The following is a 22084-nucleotide window of genomic DNA, read 5'->3' as shown; positions in this document are numbered from 1 at the left end:
TATCCCTCGGTCCACACTGCGGTAGAGTGAAAGAAGACTCATCGGTGCCCATACTCTACTGGACAAGCTAGCACCTATCATCTAGCAATTGAAATTACATCCGGACTCCTCCCATCGACTCCCTGTGATGCGGCCAGCCCGGAGAGCGGCGAACTTCCCTTTCGCTATTTCCTCAATAGTGCAACCAGAATCAATCAAGCACACATGAATTCAGGAAATTCTGCTAAACACACATCCGAACCTTTATAACTTGTGGAACCGAGGGGTTACTCAAAGGTTTTGAATGATTTAATATTATTTTTTGGGGATGGGCTTTTATTTTTGTCATCGCATATTTGCTTACTTTAAAGAAGTCATGTAAGGAAGTGAGCAAAATTCAACAAAAATGGTAAAATTTGTTAGTTACTAGAAACTATTACTCTATTATATAAACTATTCAAACTATTAAACTATTATATACAATTCTATGAAATTACGGTAATAGTTTTTGATGAAATAGTCCAGAAGTTGAGAAATGTTTTCAAATATGCAAGGATGGCTTTTTATGCCTATCACTGTATGAAGGACAGTTATTTCTTCTTTCGCCATTGTATAAACAGTAGAAACAGGTTTTGCACAAATAGCAATTGTGTCATTTGTAGCTAACATATTTTTCTAATCATTCATCTACTTATAGTTTAAAATTCGCTAAAGCACTACAGTGCAATCATTCTAAATTTAAACACAGTATAGCTCATTTGATTACATTATTTTCTCTAGCAATTCGTTTTGACTACCCATATTTTAGTTATTTAACCCATAGTGTTTTTCATGTGTGAATCTCCATGTCACTTCACATTTGTTAATCATTTTCAAGCATGAAAATGCTGCGTAGCACTCAGTCTCGTGATAACGTCAGTTGTATCAACGGCAGCACTTTGACCGAGGACAGATCTGACAAGATAGCTTCTATATTCTCCAAGGATACAACTTGCATTACGCTCTCTCGCCGGAAACTCAAAATAATTAGTGCCAGTAGTGACAAAATCTCCAAACTGTCATACCCAAGAATGAGATCCCACAAGGTAAGTAACTGCTCGGGTGGCAAATGACCGCTGAAGGCACGCATCAACCATTTGAAAACAACACGGATACTGCGAAGAAAATAGGAGAAAAATTATAGTACGAATGAATTAAATAAAGCAAACTTACGGTTGGATCTGCAACTCCCGAAAATGTGACCACAACTGGGGCTCATGTGTCTGCAGAAGCTTCTCGAAAAGAAGACACAAGCTTACGATTCCCTGAGGGTGAGTATTGATTGTGGTCAAACGATGACAATAGCGAATGTAGAATGCACGGAACGTAAAGTATAGGGATACCGGGTTATCATAGAGATAACAAAAGGGGGCCGCCAACATACAAATTCCGTGAAATGGAACAAAGCCACACGCGGGTCCTTCATACTGCTTCAACTTAGCAGAGTTGGAGAATTCAGTTTGGATCATCTGGCTAATCTCTGTGTCACGGCTGAAGCAAAGCATAATCTGTGAATAATTTATTCCTGTATTGGCACTTTAAATAAAACAGTTTCGCGTTTAAGTACCTGATACAGAACATCCTCGAACACAAAGTATCGATCGTCATTTGTGGCCGTCAATTGAACGTCCTTGAACACCAATTTGTCTACGATGGATTCCGTTGTGAGTACAGATTTTTTTAGATTCTCCCAATGGTCGGTGTGCTGTACGGTAATGGAACCAAAACTGATTAGTAGCAATGAAAAGCATGCAACCCACCTCGATCCTAATGATCAACCTAAGCTTACATGTGCTTCCACCTGGCTGCCCAGCACGAAAGCCCAAAGTGATCCACGTAGCGGTGGCGGGGTGACACCCTTCTTCAGTGCCTGCTGACACAGTGGGGCGTGTCGAGTTCTCAGTACTTTTTGACACGTCATAGCCCAGTCTGTAACACCGCCGTTATTGTCGTTACGCAACAATTCGGAAAAGTGCACCCTTAGTTCGAACAAGTTTTTAACCGGAAGTGAAATGTGCGAAAATTCCCACTTTGGAAGAAAGCTGAAAAACGATTGAATTAGTTTTACTTTGCTGGCGGTTTGCTGCGACGAGTAGCGTAAGTATTTTCTGTACTCTGTTTCGTCCTGTTTGACTGGGCCTTTCAAGGAGAGAAGCACATCCAGTAGATCCTTCGGCGCATACACAGGACGGTAGTTGGACAGATCTGTCTGATAGGTGCTCAGCTCGTCCCATTTGGCGAGAATATCCTCCCGGTCTGTTATGATGCGCATCTGGCCCTGCAACTGAGCCTTCGACTCTGAACACATAGAGTTGAGTGACTTTCGAACGCGTCTCTCCCATTGAATCCCGGCGCGTCGAAGATAGTTCAGCGGGTCACTCGATGGCAATGTTGGTTTGGCTTCCGATTTTAGTGAATTTCTTATCAAATGATATATCACATTGCGAATTTCCGTCTCAAGGCCATTCGATTTGATCGCAGCCTCGAGCGTGTGTTTCATATCATCCTTGTCTACTTCGGGCGAGCAAGCAAGCTTCTGAAAGATTGTACCGAATATGTTTTTTTAACACACAGGTGCCATGTCATTCATTGGTCAAAATTCTACGTCTGTATACCTACTCACAAAACTTTCAACCAAATTAGCTCGAATCAAATAGCAACTGAAAACAAATTATTATGCGAAAAGTTTCTACTGTTACGTACAGTTTATTGAAATAGAATATCCCGTGTTAAAATGACCCATTGAAAGAATCAGTCTATACCCAGCAAACATTAAATCGTATAATTTTGCACGTGCCAAGTCTTACAAGAAATCCGAATAAATCATAATTGCATATAATATCAATCAAAGTATGTATCGTGTATATTTGAAATCGCATAAAATGTAAAAACTCGATTTTATATACCATTATCAAATTAAGTCGCAATTCGGTATAATAAACATCAATTTTATGATGTACATTGTCGTAAAATATATTTAATCCGCATCATATGCGTATATTACGCTGATGCAGTTTGTGTGTCGTATAAGCGTATAATTTAAATCGATTCAGCACTTTAGTAAATCGTGTTGCATGCTGAAGAAAATCATGAAACAGTAAATCATATTAAATCCTAATAAAGAACATATTACATCATATTGAAATGTCATTGAAATGCTGATGCACTCGAAAGTTTTAACCGCTGTTGAATTAAATTTCAGATAGCCGCGCGAGATAGCTGGTGGATGACAATCCAGACGACCGGAGTTCGAACCCACATCGGTGCAGTTTTCACCAAACATCTGTGGTATTTTAAACATTCATATTCCACTCCCAACACAAGTCAATCAAACAATTATTATTTCTACGAACATAAATACTCATATATTAGGCTGTCAAAAAAGTCCTGCGGTATTTCCGCGAGGAGTCGTTGTAAGCGCGTATTTCTAGTTGTATTCATTGTATCGAGTCATACTATAGCTTGTTGGAAAGGTATTTATATAGTCCTTGACAGTGTTTTGTTTGGTTAAGTCGTTCGTGAGTTTGAGTGTCGCAAATATGGAGCAAAATAAGGAGAAAATCCGACATATTTTACAGTACTACTATGACAAAGGCAAAAATGCATCTCAAGCTGCCAATAAAATTTGTTCAGTTTATGGACCCGATACAGTTTCCATTTCCACCGCACAACGATGGTTTCAACGTTTTCGTTCTGGTGTAGAGGTCGTCGAAGATGCGCCACGCTCCGGAAGGCCTATCGTCGAAAATTGTGACAAAATCGCTGAATTAGCCGAGAAAGACCGGCATAGTAGCAGCCGTAACATCGGCCAAGAGCTGGTGATAAGTCATCAAACCGTTATTAACCATTTGAAGAAGCTTGGATTCACAAAGAAGCTCGATGCATGGGTGCCACACACGTTGACGCAAAAAACATCTTTGACCGTATCGACGCATGTGAATCGCAACAAAATCGACCCGTTTCTGAAGCGGATGGTGACTGGCGATTAAAAGTGGGTCACTTACGACAACGTGAAGCGCAAACGGTCGTGGTCGAAGCCCGCTGAAGCGGCTCAGACGGTGGCCAAGCCCTCATTAACGGCCAGGAAGGTTCTGCTGTGTGTTTGGTGGGATTGTCAAGGAATAATCTATTATGAGCTGCTTCCCTATGGCCAAACGCTCAATTCGGACCTGTACTGCCAACAACTGGACCGCTTGAAGGTAGCACTCATGAAGAAGAGGCCATCTTTGATAAACAGAGGTTGTCTTCCATCAGGACAACGCCAGGCCACACACTTCTTTGGTGACGCGCCAGAAGCTCCGGGAGCTCGGATGGGAGGTTATTTTGCATCCGCCGTATAGTCCGGACCTTGCACCAAGTGACTACCACCTGTTTTTGTCCATGGCGAACGAGCTAGGTAGTCAGAAGTTAGCCACAAAAGAGGCCTGTGAAAATTGGCTATCCGAGTTTTTTGCCAATAAGCAAGCGAGCTTCTATAACAGGGGTATTATGAAGTTGGCATCTCGTTGGGAAAATGAAAATTCAAAAAAAATACCGCAGGACTTTTTTGACAGCCTAATATAAAAATGGCGATTCGTTAGGTTGTAATAAACATTTCACGAAAATACTTTGCGCCATTTGTTTTTTTCTATGTCTGTAATAAATCGTATATAAGTATGGCAAAAGTCGTATTTGGTGCTTTGACAATTCATGAATATATTCATATTAGATCGCAATTCAATTCCAACATAATCGCTATTATAGCCGGTCAAAGTTGCATATTCATCCAAACAAATTCGGTAAGCATTTGCCATGTATGTATATGACCTCCACTTTTGCATGCATATCCCAGTTAGGCCCATTATATGCCAACCAAATTTTAGGGCATATGATGTTATATATACGCTTGTTATGCGATTTAATGTTTGCTGGGTATCATCAATATAACACATCTGGTGAGGAATTAGTTTTAATTTTTTTTGTAGAAGGTTCTGATACATATTTGTTTTGTGTTCAAATTCAAAACACTCATCCTTATCCGTTCAAAAACAGGATACTTGATCGTAAATGCGTCAATGCATTCCAAACGCATAGGTAAAGTATCATGTGGTCATTTCTAAGCCACAAATCAGGAACTGGGCAAAAGCTAAATGAATATTGGTTGAAAAGTCTATTCCAAGTTCTAACCAACGTTCAGTTGAGTCACCATTTAACGGATTTGAAGACAGACATTCAGAAGGTAATTATAAAATTTACGTAAGTTTGTTTTTGTGTTCTATAATTTGAACAGTGAAAAATGTAGCATCCACAAAGATGGAATTGTCGATACAAAGTAACTCGTAAAGAGAAAATCGTGTATCTAATTTGATGCTTCGTTTAGTATGCAATCTGTATCTACGAAAACTTCGACTAAACGCTGCCGTGCAAAAACACTTGCTGTAGCTACCAGTCATGTAGAAAATATATCCAAAATCTCAAAGAAGCCATCGAAAAAATAGAATTGGAAATACAAAAGAAAAAATATTAAAACAGAAAAAAACTGAGGATAGTTACCAAAACACGAGTAAATTAACGGAGAAGGAAATAAACCATCTATTAATACTGTAATTCATATGATAGTTGATTTCAACACTAACTTAACTTGTTTACAAAAAACAATGTGAAAACCTACTATTTTCAACAATTTGATGATTGTAATTAGGAACACTAATTCAAAAAATTAGAAACAATGATGTTTTTGTAGATTGGAATCAGGAACAAAAAGTGCAAAGAAGGCGTTTTCGATCATTATACGAGGGTCGTGCAAAAAATAAGTTTCAGTGCCTCAGAAATCGCCGAAAAATAAAGTTAGGACAAAAACAAGGTAATTTTCGTAATCTACGTTCTATTTTCTATTTGTCTACATAATCGCAGTAACGTTCGAGGCATTTCTCATAGCGTGGCACGAGTTTTTCTATTTCGAGCACGAAGTGCGTAGCGTCCAACTTTTTGAAGTACGATGTAACTGCGTCACGAATTTTTTCAGTATTATCGAATCGTTGACCGCCGAACGCCTGTTTCATCACCGTACAATTGTGAAGTTTTGGACCGATTAAGAACAAAAGGCCAGGTTTATTGACGAAAGGAGTGTTCCTCATCCACGATAATGCGCGGCCCCATTCTACTCGCGTAACTCAAGAGCAAATGAAAAAATTCAAATGGACTATGTTCGAGCATCCTCCTTACTCCCCAGACCTCGCCCCTAGCGACTATCACTTATTCCCGGTGATGAAACAGGCGTTCGGTGGTCAATGATTCGATAACAATGAAGAAATTCGTGACGCAGTTACATCGTACTTCAAAAAGTCGGACGCTACACACTTCGTGCTCGGAATAGAAAAACTTGTGCCACGCTATGAAAAATTCCTCGAACGTTACGGCGATTATGTAGAAAAATAGAAAATAAAACGTAGATTACGAAAATCACCTTGTTTTTTTGTCCTAACTTTATTTTTCCGCGAATTCTGAGGCACTGAAACTTATTTTTTGAACGAGCCTCGTAGGTAGTACGACTGCGGGAATGCTCATTCGTATGTTCCTTAGTAATGCATCAAATTCCGCCTAATTTGTTTACTACGTTTACAAACCTCAAGATATAAATGTATTCGTTAAATATTCCGAAACTTGAAAAAATGATGTATATCTGTATTTGTACATTTCAAAAAAACTTCATTTTTTAGACGAAACACTCTGCTCCACAATTGTTTTGTGTCGAGTGTATTATATTGGGTTGAAGAATAAGTTAATAGCGTTTTTATATTTCTTTAATTTTCCAACGATTTGTTTGCTTCTTGGCAAGTATTCATTCGATAGAACTCATTCTGCTCTACAACACTATGTTAATGGTATTTTTGAGTTATTAATTTTTTTATTAGTTTTCTTTAAATCTGTTTTGAAGGAGAACGGTCGCCAAACCAGTCATGAATTGGTGAAAAAATTAACTGCGGCGAATATATAATCGATTACCTTATTGATATAATTATTGTTATTTGTTCAAATAAAAGCTACGCTATGAACTTATTCCCCAACACAATAGAAAGCGTTCCTACAGGCTGTTTCAAAACACTTCATGTTCTGGCAGCAGATTTTTGACGTGGGACATTTCTGTACTGGGGTGTAAGTTCAAAGTTTCGAAAACGAGAGCGTTACGCCGGAGCAACAAGATTTTGAGCGTTAATACCTCCCAAACAACTCAACGAAATGGTATGATGATGAACACTTCATTCGAAAGATAAAATGTCTACGCTTATATGCTTGTAACTTATTGATCGGAAAACTTGTTTCAATAGCTTCAAAATTTTTTTCAAAACAGGCTATTGAAATCACACAAATCGGCATATAAGCAGGTGCCCGCTCGGAAATCCAGCGATTGATGAGTAGAATAATTATCACTTCATTCGAGAGATAAAATGTCAAAGAGTTATATGATTGTCACTTCTAGGTCCAACAAATCGTTTCAATAGCTTAAAAATTGCTTTAAAAACAAACTATTGAAATCATAGCAACCTAGCTCAATCTAGATGATGATTGCTTTTGTGGTGATCGGAATGTGTTTCCGATCACGGACACAAAATCAAGGCACCTGGAGAAACCGTCATCACGAATGCATGCAGGTTGTGATTTCTTTTACTCGCAAATGCGCTCGAGTAAAGGAAGATTTATGCATTCGGTTCCCGTGATGCAATCGTATCCAAAAACATCAGTTTCTATTCTGCTTCCTCGTGGAGTGTTCATGAAAACTCTCGTGCATTATTCGCACTAGAACAAAATAGAATTCATCACTTCATCAACTTTATCAGTTGCTTTTACAAAATCCTCGCAAACCCAACGGATCTATTCTGGACCACCAACAAGTTCGAAATACTTGAATTTCGTGTTAATAACAACTTCATACTCATATTCATCCACTCTCAAAAAACTTTCAACAATATTCAGAAGTATTTTTTTTTTCCAATTCATTTATTTGTAAGGCTCAATCGCATGAGCTTTGCGGAGCCACTAATTCATGATTTGTTTTTACAGAATTTCAACTTAAATCTATGTTTAGTAGGTTTCGACCGATTACTCGCGGTTTACTCGAGGTTAGAGGGGCAACAATTTTTGTGGGATGGATCAGGTTAGGGATATGGATATGAGGTATCGTTGTCTCAACCGAGAGTTGCCGCACGCACTGTAGCATTGTGCATAAAGACCAGGGATAGCATCTGGTGTTCGACTATCTGTCGAGGGGGGGCGACGGTGAGATGAGGGGACAAGACAAACAAACTAATAACGAAAAAGAAAAAAAAAACACACAAAAGCATTAAATTCTTATGCTAGTCCGTTTCACAAACATATAGATCAACTGCATATAGCAGATGTCGCGAGTTCCCAACACGTCTCTAACAGGAACATAGGGTTGTCTTCTTTGGGCCCTAAGGGCATTCAAAAGGTACTCTCTGGCTGCGTAATTATCCGTACATTGCCAAACTGCGTGATCGATGTCATCGTAACCGTTTCCACACCGACAGACGTTGCTTTGAACAAGATTTATTCTGTGGAGATGCACATCTAGCGAGTAGTGGTTGGACATAAGTCTACTCATTACACGAATGAAGTCACGACTTACGTCCAAACCTTTGAACCACGCTCTCGAAGAAACCTTTGGAATAATTGAATATAACCACCGCCCAAGACTTCCAGTGTCCCAATCGGTTTGCCAACTCAAGAGGGAACTCTGACGCAGTAATTGGAAAAATTCATCGTATGAAATCTGTCTATCAAACAATTCGCCTTCCTGGGCACCCACCTTTGCGAGAGTGTCCGCTTTCTCATTGCCAGGAATTGAGCAATGAGAGGGGACCCATACAAAGGTTAACTTATAAGATCTTTCGATCAGTGCACTCATCTGCTGCCTCACTTTTGCGAGGAAATAAGATGGGTGCCTACTAGTTTTCATCGACTGGAGAGCTTCAAGCGAACTGAGACTATCCGAGAAAATGAAGTAATGGTCTGCAGGCTTGTTGGAGATCATCCCCAATGCGAAGTCGATTGCTGCCAGCTCAGCAACATAAACGGAACAAGGTTCCTGCAGTTTACGGAAGGCGCTCGAATTTTCATTGAAAACACCGAAGCCAGTGGATCCATTGAGGCGAGACCCATCAGTGAAGTATCTTTTCATGCAATTGACTTTTTGGTACTTTCGGTTAAAAATACGGGGAATGAAAGTTGGTCGAAGCTGATCTGAAATCCCAAGTATTGCTTGTTTCATCGACAGATCGTATTCAATTGAGGAACTGCTGATGGTGAAGTGAGCACGATCTGGAGTAAACGATGGAAGACAAATATCTGACGAAATATAGTGGTAATAAATTCTCATAAACCGAGATTGTATATTTAGATGAAGAATTTTTTCAAAGTTTTCAATCACAAGTGTGTTCGTGACACCGCATTTCACCAGTATTCTGAGAGAAAGTTCCCAGAATCGGTTCTGTAGAGGAGTTACTCCTGCCAGAACCTCGAGACTCATGTTATGCGTTGAGTGCATACAGCCGAGAGCTATACGCAGACAATGATATTGAATTCGTTCCAATTTTAGAAGGTGACTTTTAGCTGCTGAGAGAAAGCAGAAAGAGCCATACTCCAGAATAGATAGAATAGTTGTTTTATAAAGCGTTATGAGATCTCCCGGATGAGCTCCCCACCACGTGCCGCAAATCGAACGGAGAAAGTTGACCCTCTTTTGACATTTTTGCTTCAAATACGTAATGTGGGTATTCCAAGTGCATTTTGAATCAAACCAGACACCAAGGTACTTGAAGGTCAATGATTGGGTAATGCTTCTGCCCAAAAGCTTGAGTTGCAGTTGGGCTGGGAACCGCTTTCGAGTAAACACTACCAGTTCTGTTTTCTGCGGCGAGAATTCGATCCCTAAGTTCCTTGCCCAGGAAGACAAGTTACCTAGGGAATTTTGCAATGGTCTTTGCAAGTTTCCGGCATGGGAACCTCTGACGGAAACCACACCATCATCTGCAAGTTGTCTTAGCGTGCATTGTTCTGCCAAACAACTGTCAATATCTTTCACATAAAAATTATAAAGAAGGGGGCTGAGACATGAGCCTTGGGGTAGACCCATATAACTATTTCTGGAAGTTGTCAGTTGTCCAAGGGTAAAGTTCATTCGCTTTTCTGACAACAAATTGTACAAGAAGTTATTCAAAATTCCAGGAAGTCCACATCTGTCCAGATTGTCTGACAGAATTTCTATGGAAACCGAATCAAAAGCTCCCTTAATATCCAAGAATACTGAAGCCAGTTGCTCCTTGTGCGCAAAGGCCAGTTGAATATCCGTAGAAAGCAACGCTAGACAATCGTTTGTTCCTTTGCTCTTACGAAACCCAAATTGTGTACTTGATAGCAAATTATTTGTCTCGATCCATTGATCGAGTCTTCGAAGGATCATTTTCTCCAGCAATTTTCTAATGCACGAGAGCATAGCAATCGGACGGTATGAGTTATGGTCAGACGCTGGTTTGCCAGGTTTTTGAATTGCTATTACTTTGACCTGTCTCCATTCGGGTGGCACAATATTGTTTTCTAGTAGGGTATTGAATAAGTCTAGCAAGCGTCTTTTCGCGATATCGGGAAGATTTTTTAGAAGAACGAATTTAATCATATCGCTTCCGGGTGAAGAGTTGTTCGATGAAAGAAGAGCCATAGAAAATTCCAGCATTGAGAATGGTCTGTCCAGAGGTCCACCGCTTAGAGACGTTTCTCGAAGAATATGTTGGGCTGGAACTGAGTCTGGACAAACCTTTTTAGCGAAATCGAATATCCATCGGTTGGAGTATTCCTCACTCTCGTTAGTAGATGAGCGGTTACGCATGTTGCGAGCTACCCTCCACAAGGTACGTATTGAGGTTTCACGAGAAAGACCTTCAATGAAATTGCGCCAGTAACCGCGTTTTTTTGCTTTAATTAATTGTTTCAGCTGTATTTCAAGCTTCGAATATTCCTCGAAGTGTGTGGATGTTCCATGTCTACGAAAAGCTTTAAAAGCATCCGATTTTTTCAAATACAATTTTGTGCATTCGTCGTCCCAGCCAGGAGTGGCTGGTTTTCTTTTAAACGGAGCACTTGGAACTTTTCTTCTTTGTGCTTCCAATGAGCTTTTATACATCAAATCTACGAAAAATCGATATTCTTCCAATGGTGGAAGTATATCTATTGATTCGACACCAATTGTTACCGCCGTTGCAAATTTTTGCCAGTCGATGTTCCTTGTTAGATCAAATGGAACTCGAGATGGTTCAGTGGATTGCGGGCTACACTTGATTGATATATTGATTGGCAAGTGATCGCTACCATGGGGATCATTGATGACCTTCCACTGACAATCTAATGATAGCGAGCTTGAGCAAAAAGATAGGTCGAGTCGACTTTCTCGAGCCGGAGGTTTTGGAATTCGTGTCGCTTCACCAGTGTTCAAGATAGTTAAATTGAAATCGTCACATAAATCGTAAAAAATAGCCGCTCTAGCGTCATCATAAGGATCACCCCACCCAGTACCATGGGAGTTCATGTCACCCAGTATTAGAACTGGGGATGAGAGAATCGAGACTAGATTCCAAAGTTGACTACGGCTAATGTTAGTATTTGGAGGAACGTATACTGAAGCTATGCAAAGTAATTTATTCTTTGCCGTTATTTGACACGCGACAATTTCGACGTCTGATAGAGCTGGGAGAGGAATTTTATAGAAAGAGTAGCACTTTTTGATCCCCAAAAGTACTCCTCCATAAGAATCATTTCTATCCAGGCGAATAATGTTAAAATCGTGGAAGTTGAGTTCTGTATCAGAAGAAAGCCATGTTTCAGAAAGGGCGAATATATCACAGTCATAATTTTGAAGTAGAAATTTGAACGAGTCTAGTTTAGGCACTAGACTACGGCAGTTCCATTGTAGCACATTGATCATATCTCCTACTACGTTAGGTGAATTATCCATCGAAAGATATGATTGATGCAAGGAGGGGCCATGAAACAGTCAATTGCTTAAGATAAGACTTCAGAGATGGAAGCAAGGCAGAAATAAGGCTTCTAAGGGGGTCTTGAATATTGAGGGTGTTTAATATAAAGTCCACAATGTCCGAAAAAGCTATCAATCCTCGATTGGACGCGAATTTTCTATGAGAAGATCGAGGGCAGCGTTTTTGTTTCTCTCTCTTCTGGGTAACGGCGTATAATCCTTACTGCAACCAGGAATTGGCTGAGAAGGAGTCTTCGGATTAGTTTTTTTACCATTATCCTTGGAATTAGACAGTCTTCTGAGGATCATTTTAGCTTTCTTACGGTGCATCATTGGTGAAGAGAGTTTTCTTTTTTGAGAATCATCCTTTGTCGAAGATTCTGGTGCAGCCGTAGTGTGATCCTCATCAGAATCAGAGTCCAATTCTTGAGTTGACAAAACCGAAAATTGGTTTTCATCATGAGCGGCTGATGCGGCCTTGAGCATTTCAGCATAAGTCCGCTTGGAGCGTCCTGTGATAGCACGCTTCACTTTATCGGAGTGCTGTTTGTACTTTGGGCACTCCTGTAGTGCGTGAGGATTCTCGCCACAGTGGATACATTTTTCCAAAGTTTGTGTACAAGAATCCTCACTGTGTTTTTCACCACATTTACCGCAGCGGAACTTGTTCCCGCAATGGCTGGAAGAATGTCCCAAAATTTTACAGATGGTGCAATTGTAGACCCGCGGTACAAACAAGCGCACCGGAAAAAAAAACACTATCTACTTTCACATAGTTCGGGAGAACACAACCAGCGAAAGTCACCCGAAACGAGTGTGAAGGCTTATAGACTTTTTGGTTGTCTTCCAAAGATGCTACATGTAGTTGCCTAACATCCAGAATCTTCACAAGCTCACCAATTAGGGAGTTTTTAAAACAACCCGATGCTTTTTTCAATTCTTCAACACTCAGACTCGCATCGGAGACTACGCCTTCTATCTCCACATCTCGAGAAGGGATGTAAATGTGGTACTCCCTGTTGAAAATCTCGTGGTCAACAATCTTGTTTGCCACATCAAAAGTCGGTGCTTCTACACGCAGTTTGTCCGGTCTCTCTTTACGTATCAAGACATCCGGATACTTACGCAGCAAATCTCTTGAAATGTCAAGAGTTCTCAACGATTTCTCCTTGGGCCGAAAGAAAACAACCCATGGTGCCTTTGAGGACTGTTGGTAATAGCGCGTCCGCGCAACAATAGCATCAGCAGACGCCATAACGGTTGGCAAACGGTGCGCAACCGTCTATGAAAAACAAGAAAAAACTTTCTCACACACACGCACACACACACGCGCGCGCGCAAAAACTCAACTTAAAACTAACTTAGACTTAGAATTAACGTAAAAAATATTTCAAAACTAAAATTGCTTTCCAAAAAAAAATTCTTCAAAAAAAAAGACGAGTGGGTAATGTCGGGGACATAACCGGAGTGACGTAGGACTATACAAAGGTGACAGCTTTTGCTAAATATATATTTCGAATATATTTTTCTATTTTCTTCTCCTACGTGAATACCTACCTATCTACCTGAAAAATGGATTAGTTTACTGTTTACTCTTTATGAACATGTTGGGGGTTCTGAAAAGAACCATTGGTGTTGTGTTTTTGCGTTTTTTTACAAACTTGATTCTTGTTTTTTTTTCTGAAGGCTTTGTACTTATTAAATGTTCAACGCCGGGCTTTCGGCGTATGCACATCGTACAATCAAAAAGATGTCTGTGATAGGGAATGCATAGGTGGTCATCAGCTCATTCACTATCATATATTTCACTATTGAGCACATTACCGTACCTTAAACTGTGGTTTCGGAGACGAATGAATTGTAAGATTTGTAGTCTCCGCAAATAAAGTAAATGAAAATGAAAAAGAACTGAGGTTTTGGAGACGAACTCTACGATCTGTCGAGAAATAAACGAGCTAGAAGCGTTCTGATAAACCAACAGTAAATACAGGGACGGATGACCTTCGGATTAAAGTCTTTAAAATAAGAACAGAGCGGCAGGAAATACATAGCTCATCATGTTGCTCCTTAGTTAATTGTCTATACAATGCAGATGTAACGTCAGTCAATTTTCAACATCAGTTATCAACCAAAGAAAGCAGTTCTTGCTACCGAGAAAACTCGTTAATGCCATCCTGCATACAATGTGTTGTAATTTGAAGCCACTTTTAATTTGGAGACCATGTATGGGTTTGTGAAAACTGAATGATCAATTTAAAAGACCTCAACCACCAATAAGTTCAAAAACAAGCATAAACAAAATAAATCAGTTCATATTATATATCATATTATGTCACTTTAGAATGCATTGGTATTGTGAATAACTTTTGATAACTCCTCTTTAAAAGGTTTAATGGCCCTGAAAAGCGCCGTGTTTTACGGTGGCTGGTTTTGCCACCAAAGCAGTCTGTATAAACAAACTTTTTTCTTATTCTACCTGCTGCCGTTTTGCGATTGCGTTTGCCACTCGCTGAATCTAGTTGTTGCCTCCGAACCGAATGTGCTTTGCAAGCCAACTCGAACACTCCGGCGGCCGAAATTCTATAACCGCTATTAGGTATACTGGTGTTCCGGCACCAATCCGTTGATGCGATGTGATGTGAAACGATGCCATACAACCACACGGGTTTACGGTTTGAAAGAAAATAAGATATTTTTTTTGAGGTCCGCGTGTTTTATACTACAGCGGTACACACTCACAGGATAGAGACAAATCGGCAGACTCAGCCAAAGGGGCGAGTCCAACGAGACGAACGAATGAGCGTTAAAAGGCAGCGATGGCAAAAAAATACATGTGCAAAGTTTAGTGCCTCTTAAAAACAAAGAAAGAAAGAAGAAAAATACATTCATTACGATTTGTTCGCTCGTTGGATTCACATGCAGGCTAAAAAGGGTCCTTTTCAGGATCACAAAATTATCTTCAATCTGAAGAGTTTATTGTTTTGTTATCACTCGATATCCCCATCTTGTTCGGCTAAACCTTTCTGTTTAGCGATTGCGTTTGCCACTCGCCACAGCTTTCACAGTTGGAAAATTTCTTCCCATCCAGCTTTGTGACATGTTGTACAGTGAATTACATTCAATGCGACGTGCCGAAGCACCACTCAGTGTCGCATTGGAGGAGATTTTAACCTGTAATTGAACATTTGCGATGACAGTGGTTCAGTGTCGACTTTCAATGTGGTGTCATAATTTGGATCTCTATGTTTACAAAAATGTCCAACTAAATATGTCGCATTACATGTCCGTCCAATTAGCTAAATGTCAAACTAATTGTAAATTACTGTACTTTCAATCTGGAAACAATTTAGGAATTGGTGAAAATTGAATAATCAGGAAAGTCCCCAACTATCAATAAGCTCAGAACAACTGCCAAATTCACATACTCATCAGATCCTGGCAAACAAATTATGAAAAAATCAGTTTGTGTTTTATTATTATTTTGGATATTATTTTAGAAAGCATTGAACTGTATTTCGTAAACTCTTTTTTGAAAGGTATAATGGCCCTGATAAGCGCCTGTTTTATGGAATGGTTCCAATTTAGAAAACTTTGTACTCGTGGTTTTGAAAAAAAACATTTCGTACGCCCTCGATGCCGCCTTGTTCTGAATTTGCTACCAAAGCAGTTTGTATAAAGAACAAACTTTTTTTCTTCTGCTACCTGCTGCCGTTTTGCGATTGCGTTTGCCACTCGCCACTCGCTGCAACTGCTTGTTGTTGTCTTGATGTCCACCGAACCGAATGTGTTCTGTTCCGAATGCGGGTTTTCTTATCGTCGCGAGCAGCTTTGCCAGCTTACTCGATCACGTCGGCGGCCGAAACTATATAACGCCGGCTAGGTGGACTGGTGCACTGGTACTAACGCGCTCGGCCTTGCTACCCTTGCGGAGCAATTGGCAGACCAACACGGTTCGAGCGGGATTTTGCCTTTCCCTTCACTTTTCCTCCTTTGCCATGTCCAGACATGGCTGCTTGGGTTGGTTTGTTGATGTGTTGTGATGCGAACTGATGTGGTGTACGGTTTGGATGAGAATGATCGTTACGGCAGCGGAGCGGGGATTTTTAAACTGACTGGGTGGCTCGAGAATTACGCATGTGTGAGACTGCGACCAATGTTTTGTTCATTTTTTTTTCTTTTTCCTTTCCAATCGTGCTTCATTCTATTCCGCTGCTGCTCTAGTTGCCCGTTTTGATCGGTACGATTTGAGGAGCACAAAATGGACCAATCAAAAATGGGCACATAGTGCATTTGGACAATGCTTGATATTTCACAATTATTCAATTATTTATCTCAAGAAAAATGAAATGTTATTCGTTATGATAGATGCGTAGATATATTTCCTATCAATTGATGCAAAAACCTTTGCGATCTATTGAGAAATGCTCGAGTTATAAGCGTTCCAAATCTTGCATTTTTTCCTACTTGTTCAGTTCCTAGATTTCCATTTCACCCCCTATATCTTCCGGTTAGACGTAGTCCTACGTCAAAAAAAATTAATTATAAGTGTCCGAACAACCTTGAACACCCCTATTTAGAGAGCGATACAAAGCCGCGCGCTACAAGGTAAACACTATAGCGCGACGGCAAAATCTATTGTTGTACTTCTCTGTTTTGTTGACGGCGTTCAGTGGAACGAATGAACAGGCCACCGATCCGGGCTTCCCAGAGAGGCGCGTCCTGTTGCTTTTGGTGCAGTTCACTTGCGACGAAAGCAGAAAAAAACCAACTAAAAACCACTTTAGAAGAAGGAAAAAACAGCTTCGATTTATTACTAACAGAGCACGAACAATAGACGTCCGGCTCTTACAATTGATCGATGAGGAATGAATATTCAGAAGTAATTATTCATTCATTTATTGCGAATTGATTCGGATGCAATTTCATACAAATAAATACAGAGCCAGCGGCAGTCTTACATCTACCTTACGGTCATATCACAGATATAACCCATTTCTAGTTTTTGCACTCCGGAATGTGTTTTGCTAAAACGGACTACAAAAGAGGGTACAAATACAACACTTTGGCTCGGTTTTAAAGACTGCATTGGAAGATATCACTTCATGTTGTCAACTCACTGAACTTCTACGCATGCCGTTTGATGATTAGGTAAAATAGACGCGTACTATTATACATATAAACACTCAAGGATTCTGTGCCAAAGTTCGCTAAATCTTGATTCATTTAGAATCCAGAATCACAAAACCAGTTGTATCTCGGAATTCGTAGAAGGTACAAAAATGTTTTCATACAAAATGTAGATAATTTACTGTTCTTCCATGCTGAAAATATAATTCATTTTCAATTTTTCATGGCGTTCGTTCGAAATTATTTACTTACACTGCAAATATGATTAATTCTATTAAATTCGAAAATTGTTTCATCCAATCAATAATTTAATCAATTACTACGCCTACGGTAGTCCTACATCAACCTTGCAGTTATAGTATAGATATACCCCACCCATATTTAGAACGGAAATCTATCTCTAGTTTTTTTTCTTATACATACAAAATTCTTACCAATTTAAAAACTTTGCGGTTGGTTAAGTGAGTAAAGTTGACATCATTTTCTCATCAAAATTCAACAATCATTAAATTTAATTTTAAATATGTTAATACAAATACTTGAGTAGCTAATTAATTTTTGAAAAAAAAACGCGAGGTAATGATAAAACAATACAAAAGTCGGTGTGATGAAAGAACCTGGTGACTTTCCACAAATCTAATGTAATCTTTTGAATTAATTAAGTAAATGAGTGTATTATCATTCATGCTCCAACCAATTTCACAACGCAAATGCCAAATTTTTCATCTTATACGAACTTATGCACGCTCATCTACTTGAGTTTTTGAAAATGTATCTAAACAACATAACTGCCCCGTTTTGATTGACGCGATTTACGGTTTTCCCAACACAGCCATCAAAACCAAGGTGTCTGGGAAAATTGGCATTGCAAATACATGCAGGTTGGGGGAGCTTTTGTTCCCATCGACATATGTTCCCTAGCACATGTCTATGATTGGGCGATTTCGGATCGATTTTCAGAAGTTCGATCTTTTCCATTCCGATTTCCGATTTATTGGATCGATCTTTTTACTCGAGAAAACCGAGAAAATCGATCTTTTTGCTTTTGATTTTTTCGATCTTTTTGTAGACTTGTTTTTCAGTATACATCGATTTCAATCTCACCAAAGACCACCTAACATTCTTTCCAAACATAATGTCAACATTTGGATCGCATCTTCTACAAGTTACTTGCGTAAAAATGCTGACAGAGACAGAACTAGCGGCAGTTACTGAGGGTATGTACTGTAACCAGTGGCTCATAGGATCACTGAACTAGATGTTGACATCAATTCCAGGCGAAATGATGTTTTTTAGAACTGGCGCCAAAATCAAGAATTGGCTTCGACTAAATGACAGACGTATATCACGATTAGCTTTTATGACATCGTTGTCAGTTCTGGGCAAATACTATTTATTGAATTTCTATTAAAGCTTTTTAAAATAGTGTTCTCCTTATGACTCCTTGACGGCACAAGATGAATGCTCTTGAATTTTTTTTCTGTACTTCAGAAATTGTTGTGGCCTGTGCTGAGGAACAAAACAAAATGCTTTTGATGTTTCATTATAAATATGAAATTTGTATTCTCTGTTTAAAGAAAAGACGACATCTATGGAATAAGCAGTTAATTGGAAAAAAAGTTTTCGATTTTTCAAAGATCGATTCGGCAAAGATCGATTCTTTGGTACCGATTTAATCAGTGGATCGATCCCTACGCTGTTTGGAAAATCAATTCGACAAGATCGATCTTTTTTCAAAGAGCGCCCAATCCAACACATGTCATCTAAACCAAAGTTCCTTACACTACATTGCGTTTGTACAAATTATTTCAAAATCAGTTTTCATTCACATCGACCCCTATGAAACCAATATCGACCACTTTGAGAACCCCTGGTCTAGTCGCATAGGAATATTGAACGAAAACTGAAAACATGTTAACTTGACGCTCGCTAAAGTTTGGACGGACCTTACTAAAGGATCGTATCCGATGTTTCAAACTAACCTGGCAATCAGTTTGCACAGGTTTGCTTACGAGAGACTGTCGCTTCCGACGGTGGGTCGGTGACCGGCTCGGTTCGCGTTAACTCGGCGGCTTGAGGCCTCCTCGGATCCTTATCACGAAAAAATAAATTCATACCAAAAATTGGGCTCTTTTCCGTATCACATTTATATCCATGAAGTTTTATTCCGCGTCAGAGTCTTTATAGTGGACTTTTATGGGGTTATTTCCGTTGCTCTTATTTTCTTTGTGATTTTTTTCCGTAGGACGTAGGATTTGAGGCCAGTTATCATTTGTAGTTGTTTTTTCATCGCCATCTGAGTCCATTTAGTCATTTTTAAGTGCATACCTTACAGAAAAAAGAGTGCATACCTTACAGATCAGAAAACTCAACCAACTATTAATAAAAAAGACGGGGTCTCTGTAGCCTGAATGGCAGCGCGTACACTCTCCAAGTGAACAATCGTGAGTTCAATTTGAGGGCCCCTAATTACTTGATTGGTTTTTTTTCAAGTGTAGAGTGAATGAGCGTTGCAGTATAAAGTCTCTATAATTAAAAAAAATCAATCGATCATAAAAAAGCACGCGACTAATACTACGTTGAGATGGCCTCTAGGAATATTAGTACTTTCAAGTAGGAGAAGAGTTGCCCGAAAACGAACAAGAAGTTGTTAGCCATCATTGAGAAAAATTAACTCGATTCAAACATTCCATCATGGTATGGTCAAAAAATGAAGTAGCGGAATGGACTGAAGCGTGCCATCGTTGCATCGCGGCAAGTAACATATATCATCCAAAACAAGCACCAAAAAACTGTATACTCATTTTTGGTTAAATTGTTCGTCCATTACGTTCATTTTCGTCCGTTGCGTTACAAATTGGACTAAAATGAAAAACGTGTTCGAAGCATTTGATTTGGCAGACCATTTGCAATGGCGGGCGAAGGTCTTAAAATTTCGTTCGAAAGATTGCATGCAAAAGCAGTTGTTGCCCATCATTTGCAGTCGCGAAACTCCAGTATTGTTTTGGCCTCATACTATTACGCTAAATTAGTTTTGAAGTGCACAAGAGGTCAATTGAGGGGCTTAGAATGAAAGAGGTGTAAGTGATTTGAACGATTTCTCTTCATCAACTTTTTCTTTAGTTAATAACTCAACTGCAAAAACGTTCCAATTTGAGTTTGCTATAGAATCCGACAGATGAGGTTTTGACCTATCTTCCATGTAGTCAAATACAGCTGGGAATGAGTTCGCAGCTAAGTTATGACCAAAAGAGAGAGTCGATGTAGACAAATCGATGATGTCACTTACACCCATTGCATTCTGAGTCCCTCAATTGTCTTTCCAAAATAGTCAATCCACTAAATAGTCTGAAGTTGCTTGTTTCAAACAGCAAATCCGCGTGATGACAGAGAGAGGCTGGGCTCTCACTCAATCATTTAGGGTTATTGCTTGGGTGTAGTTACTCTGTAACACAAAGATGGTTTTGATATTTCAACTAACGATCGTTCGCTTGGTAAGTGGACGTGCAGCCTAGCGGCTACAAAGACTTTCTTATTGTCATTTTATGTTAGCTGTGATATAACAGTCCCGAGTCAATAATCGAGTCTTCCTTCGAAGATTCGTCAGCTCATACAGTTTAGACAATCGCTAACAAAACAGAATTTGAAAGGGATACATTTTCATTACCAAACGAGCTCATAACGAAACACATGTTGTTTTCAACAAGTTTTGAATTATCGATCCTTGCCCAAAGGCAACAGTTCAATTAGCCGCCATCCGTCGCCACGGTACCCCTTTCCGAAGCATACAAGTTCTACTGTCACAGTTGACTACACGCTACATCAATTCAAACAAGTATCGATTCTAATAAAACTACACCAAACGTACGCAAAAGGTCAGGAATGAGGGAGGGAGATCTAAAGGGGTGTAGCGATTATACAATGTTTCCAAATTAGCCCACCTGAACCATCTTGTACAAACTGCCGTAGATTTTCATCGCTTTGATGTCCTCAGACAGCTTGAGAGCAGTGTGGTGGATACTGGTATCCTTCAGTTCCTCCATTTGTTGACTTGCACTGGCACCGCAAGACGTGCTTCTGACTGGGGATGGTGCCTCGCTGGACAAACTGGTCGTTTCTGTGTCCTCTTGCTCAGCTTCTAGTGCGGCTTCCGCTGCTGCTGCTGTGGCTGGTTCGAGCGCGAGCTGCGAAATCACTGGTCTTATTTAAACGTGAAATCAACTCGTAACTATCATCAATCAATTCACCCTATTCTCCCGTTTTACTTCTGCCCATTCAGGCATTCTGGTGTGTTGGTAGAGTTGGTGTATTCTTCGCTCAGGTTGCCGTATCCTCAACTCCGCATGCGTTTCCAATTTACAGAGGGAAGTTATTGCCTTTGAATTGGGGTCAGGATTCTAATAACCCCCGTCAGGAACTCTTTTTGTGAAGACAGACCAAAATAAAGACCGTGTAACTGTTTGCGATTTGTCGGGCCGATATTTTTACTTAGCTGACTACACACCAAACGATGGGAGCCAACAAATTACGAAGTATAATCCTGGAGAAGGAGTACTGTGCAACTTTTAAATTTGCTGCAGTCTATACCCGTACCTTGCGAACCTGATTGTATTGAACCCACGGGATGACTGGAACTAGTAAAGGCAAAAGTGAAAAATATTTATTTTTTTCGTAAATAAACACATTTTTGTTGCCGCGGAGACGGTCGTGCAGGAATTTTCAAACGGTAATAGGATTAATTTTGCTTCCGGTTATTGGTGTGAGATTTGAGCGCTTACCATTTCCCTATTAGTCGCAATAAAATTAATTGGCGTAAGATTATCAGTAATTGCACACATAATTTTACAAGAATGTCGAAGAAGAAAGGCAACGGTATCAATGCCGTTACTCGGTGTTGCATACTACATTCTGTTA

General features: G+C 39.7%; 1 protein-coding gene across 4 annotated transcripts; it reads right to left on the bottom strand.

The window, feature by feature from the left end:
- Nucleotides 1-481: 481 nt before the first annotated feature.
- Nucleotides 482-21782, bottom strand: LOC129777234 (TBC1 domain family member 19). 4 transcript variants are annotated; one of them, XM_055783391.1, is made up of 7 exons: nt 21418-21782; nt 21112-21354; nt 2133-2554; nt 1808-2060; nt 1586-1723; nt 1192-1526; nt 482-1133 (listed from the first exon to the last, which is right to left on the bottom strand). In XM_055783391.1, exons 1-7 carry the CDS (start codon nt 21451-21453, stop codon nt 878-880), a joined length of 1683 nt encoding a protein of 560 aa, XP_055639366.1. In that variant the 5' UTR covers nt 21454-21782; the 3' UTR covers nt 482-877. The 4 variants fall into 4 exon arrangements, with proteins under 4 accessions (XP_055639366.1, XP_055639367.1, XP_055639365.1 ...); XM_055783392.1 differs by having other exon boundaries at nt 1808-2554; nt 21112-21365; XM_055783390.1 differs by having other exon boundaries at nt 1808-2554.
- Nucleotides 21783-22084: the final 302 nt, after the last annotated feature.

This window comes from Toxorhynchites rutilus, chromosome 3, assembly GCF_029784135.1.
Source record: "Toxorhynchites rutilus septentrionalis strain SRP chromosome 3, ASM2978413v1, whole genome shotgun sequence".
Classification (NCBI taxonomy): domain Eukaryota; kingdom Metazoa; phylum Arthropoda; class Insecta; order Diptera; family Culicidae; genus Toxorhynchites; species Toxorhynchites rutilus.
This window is presented reverse-complemented; position numbering and strand designations above follow the sequence as displayed.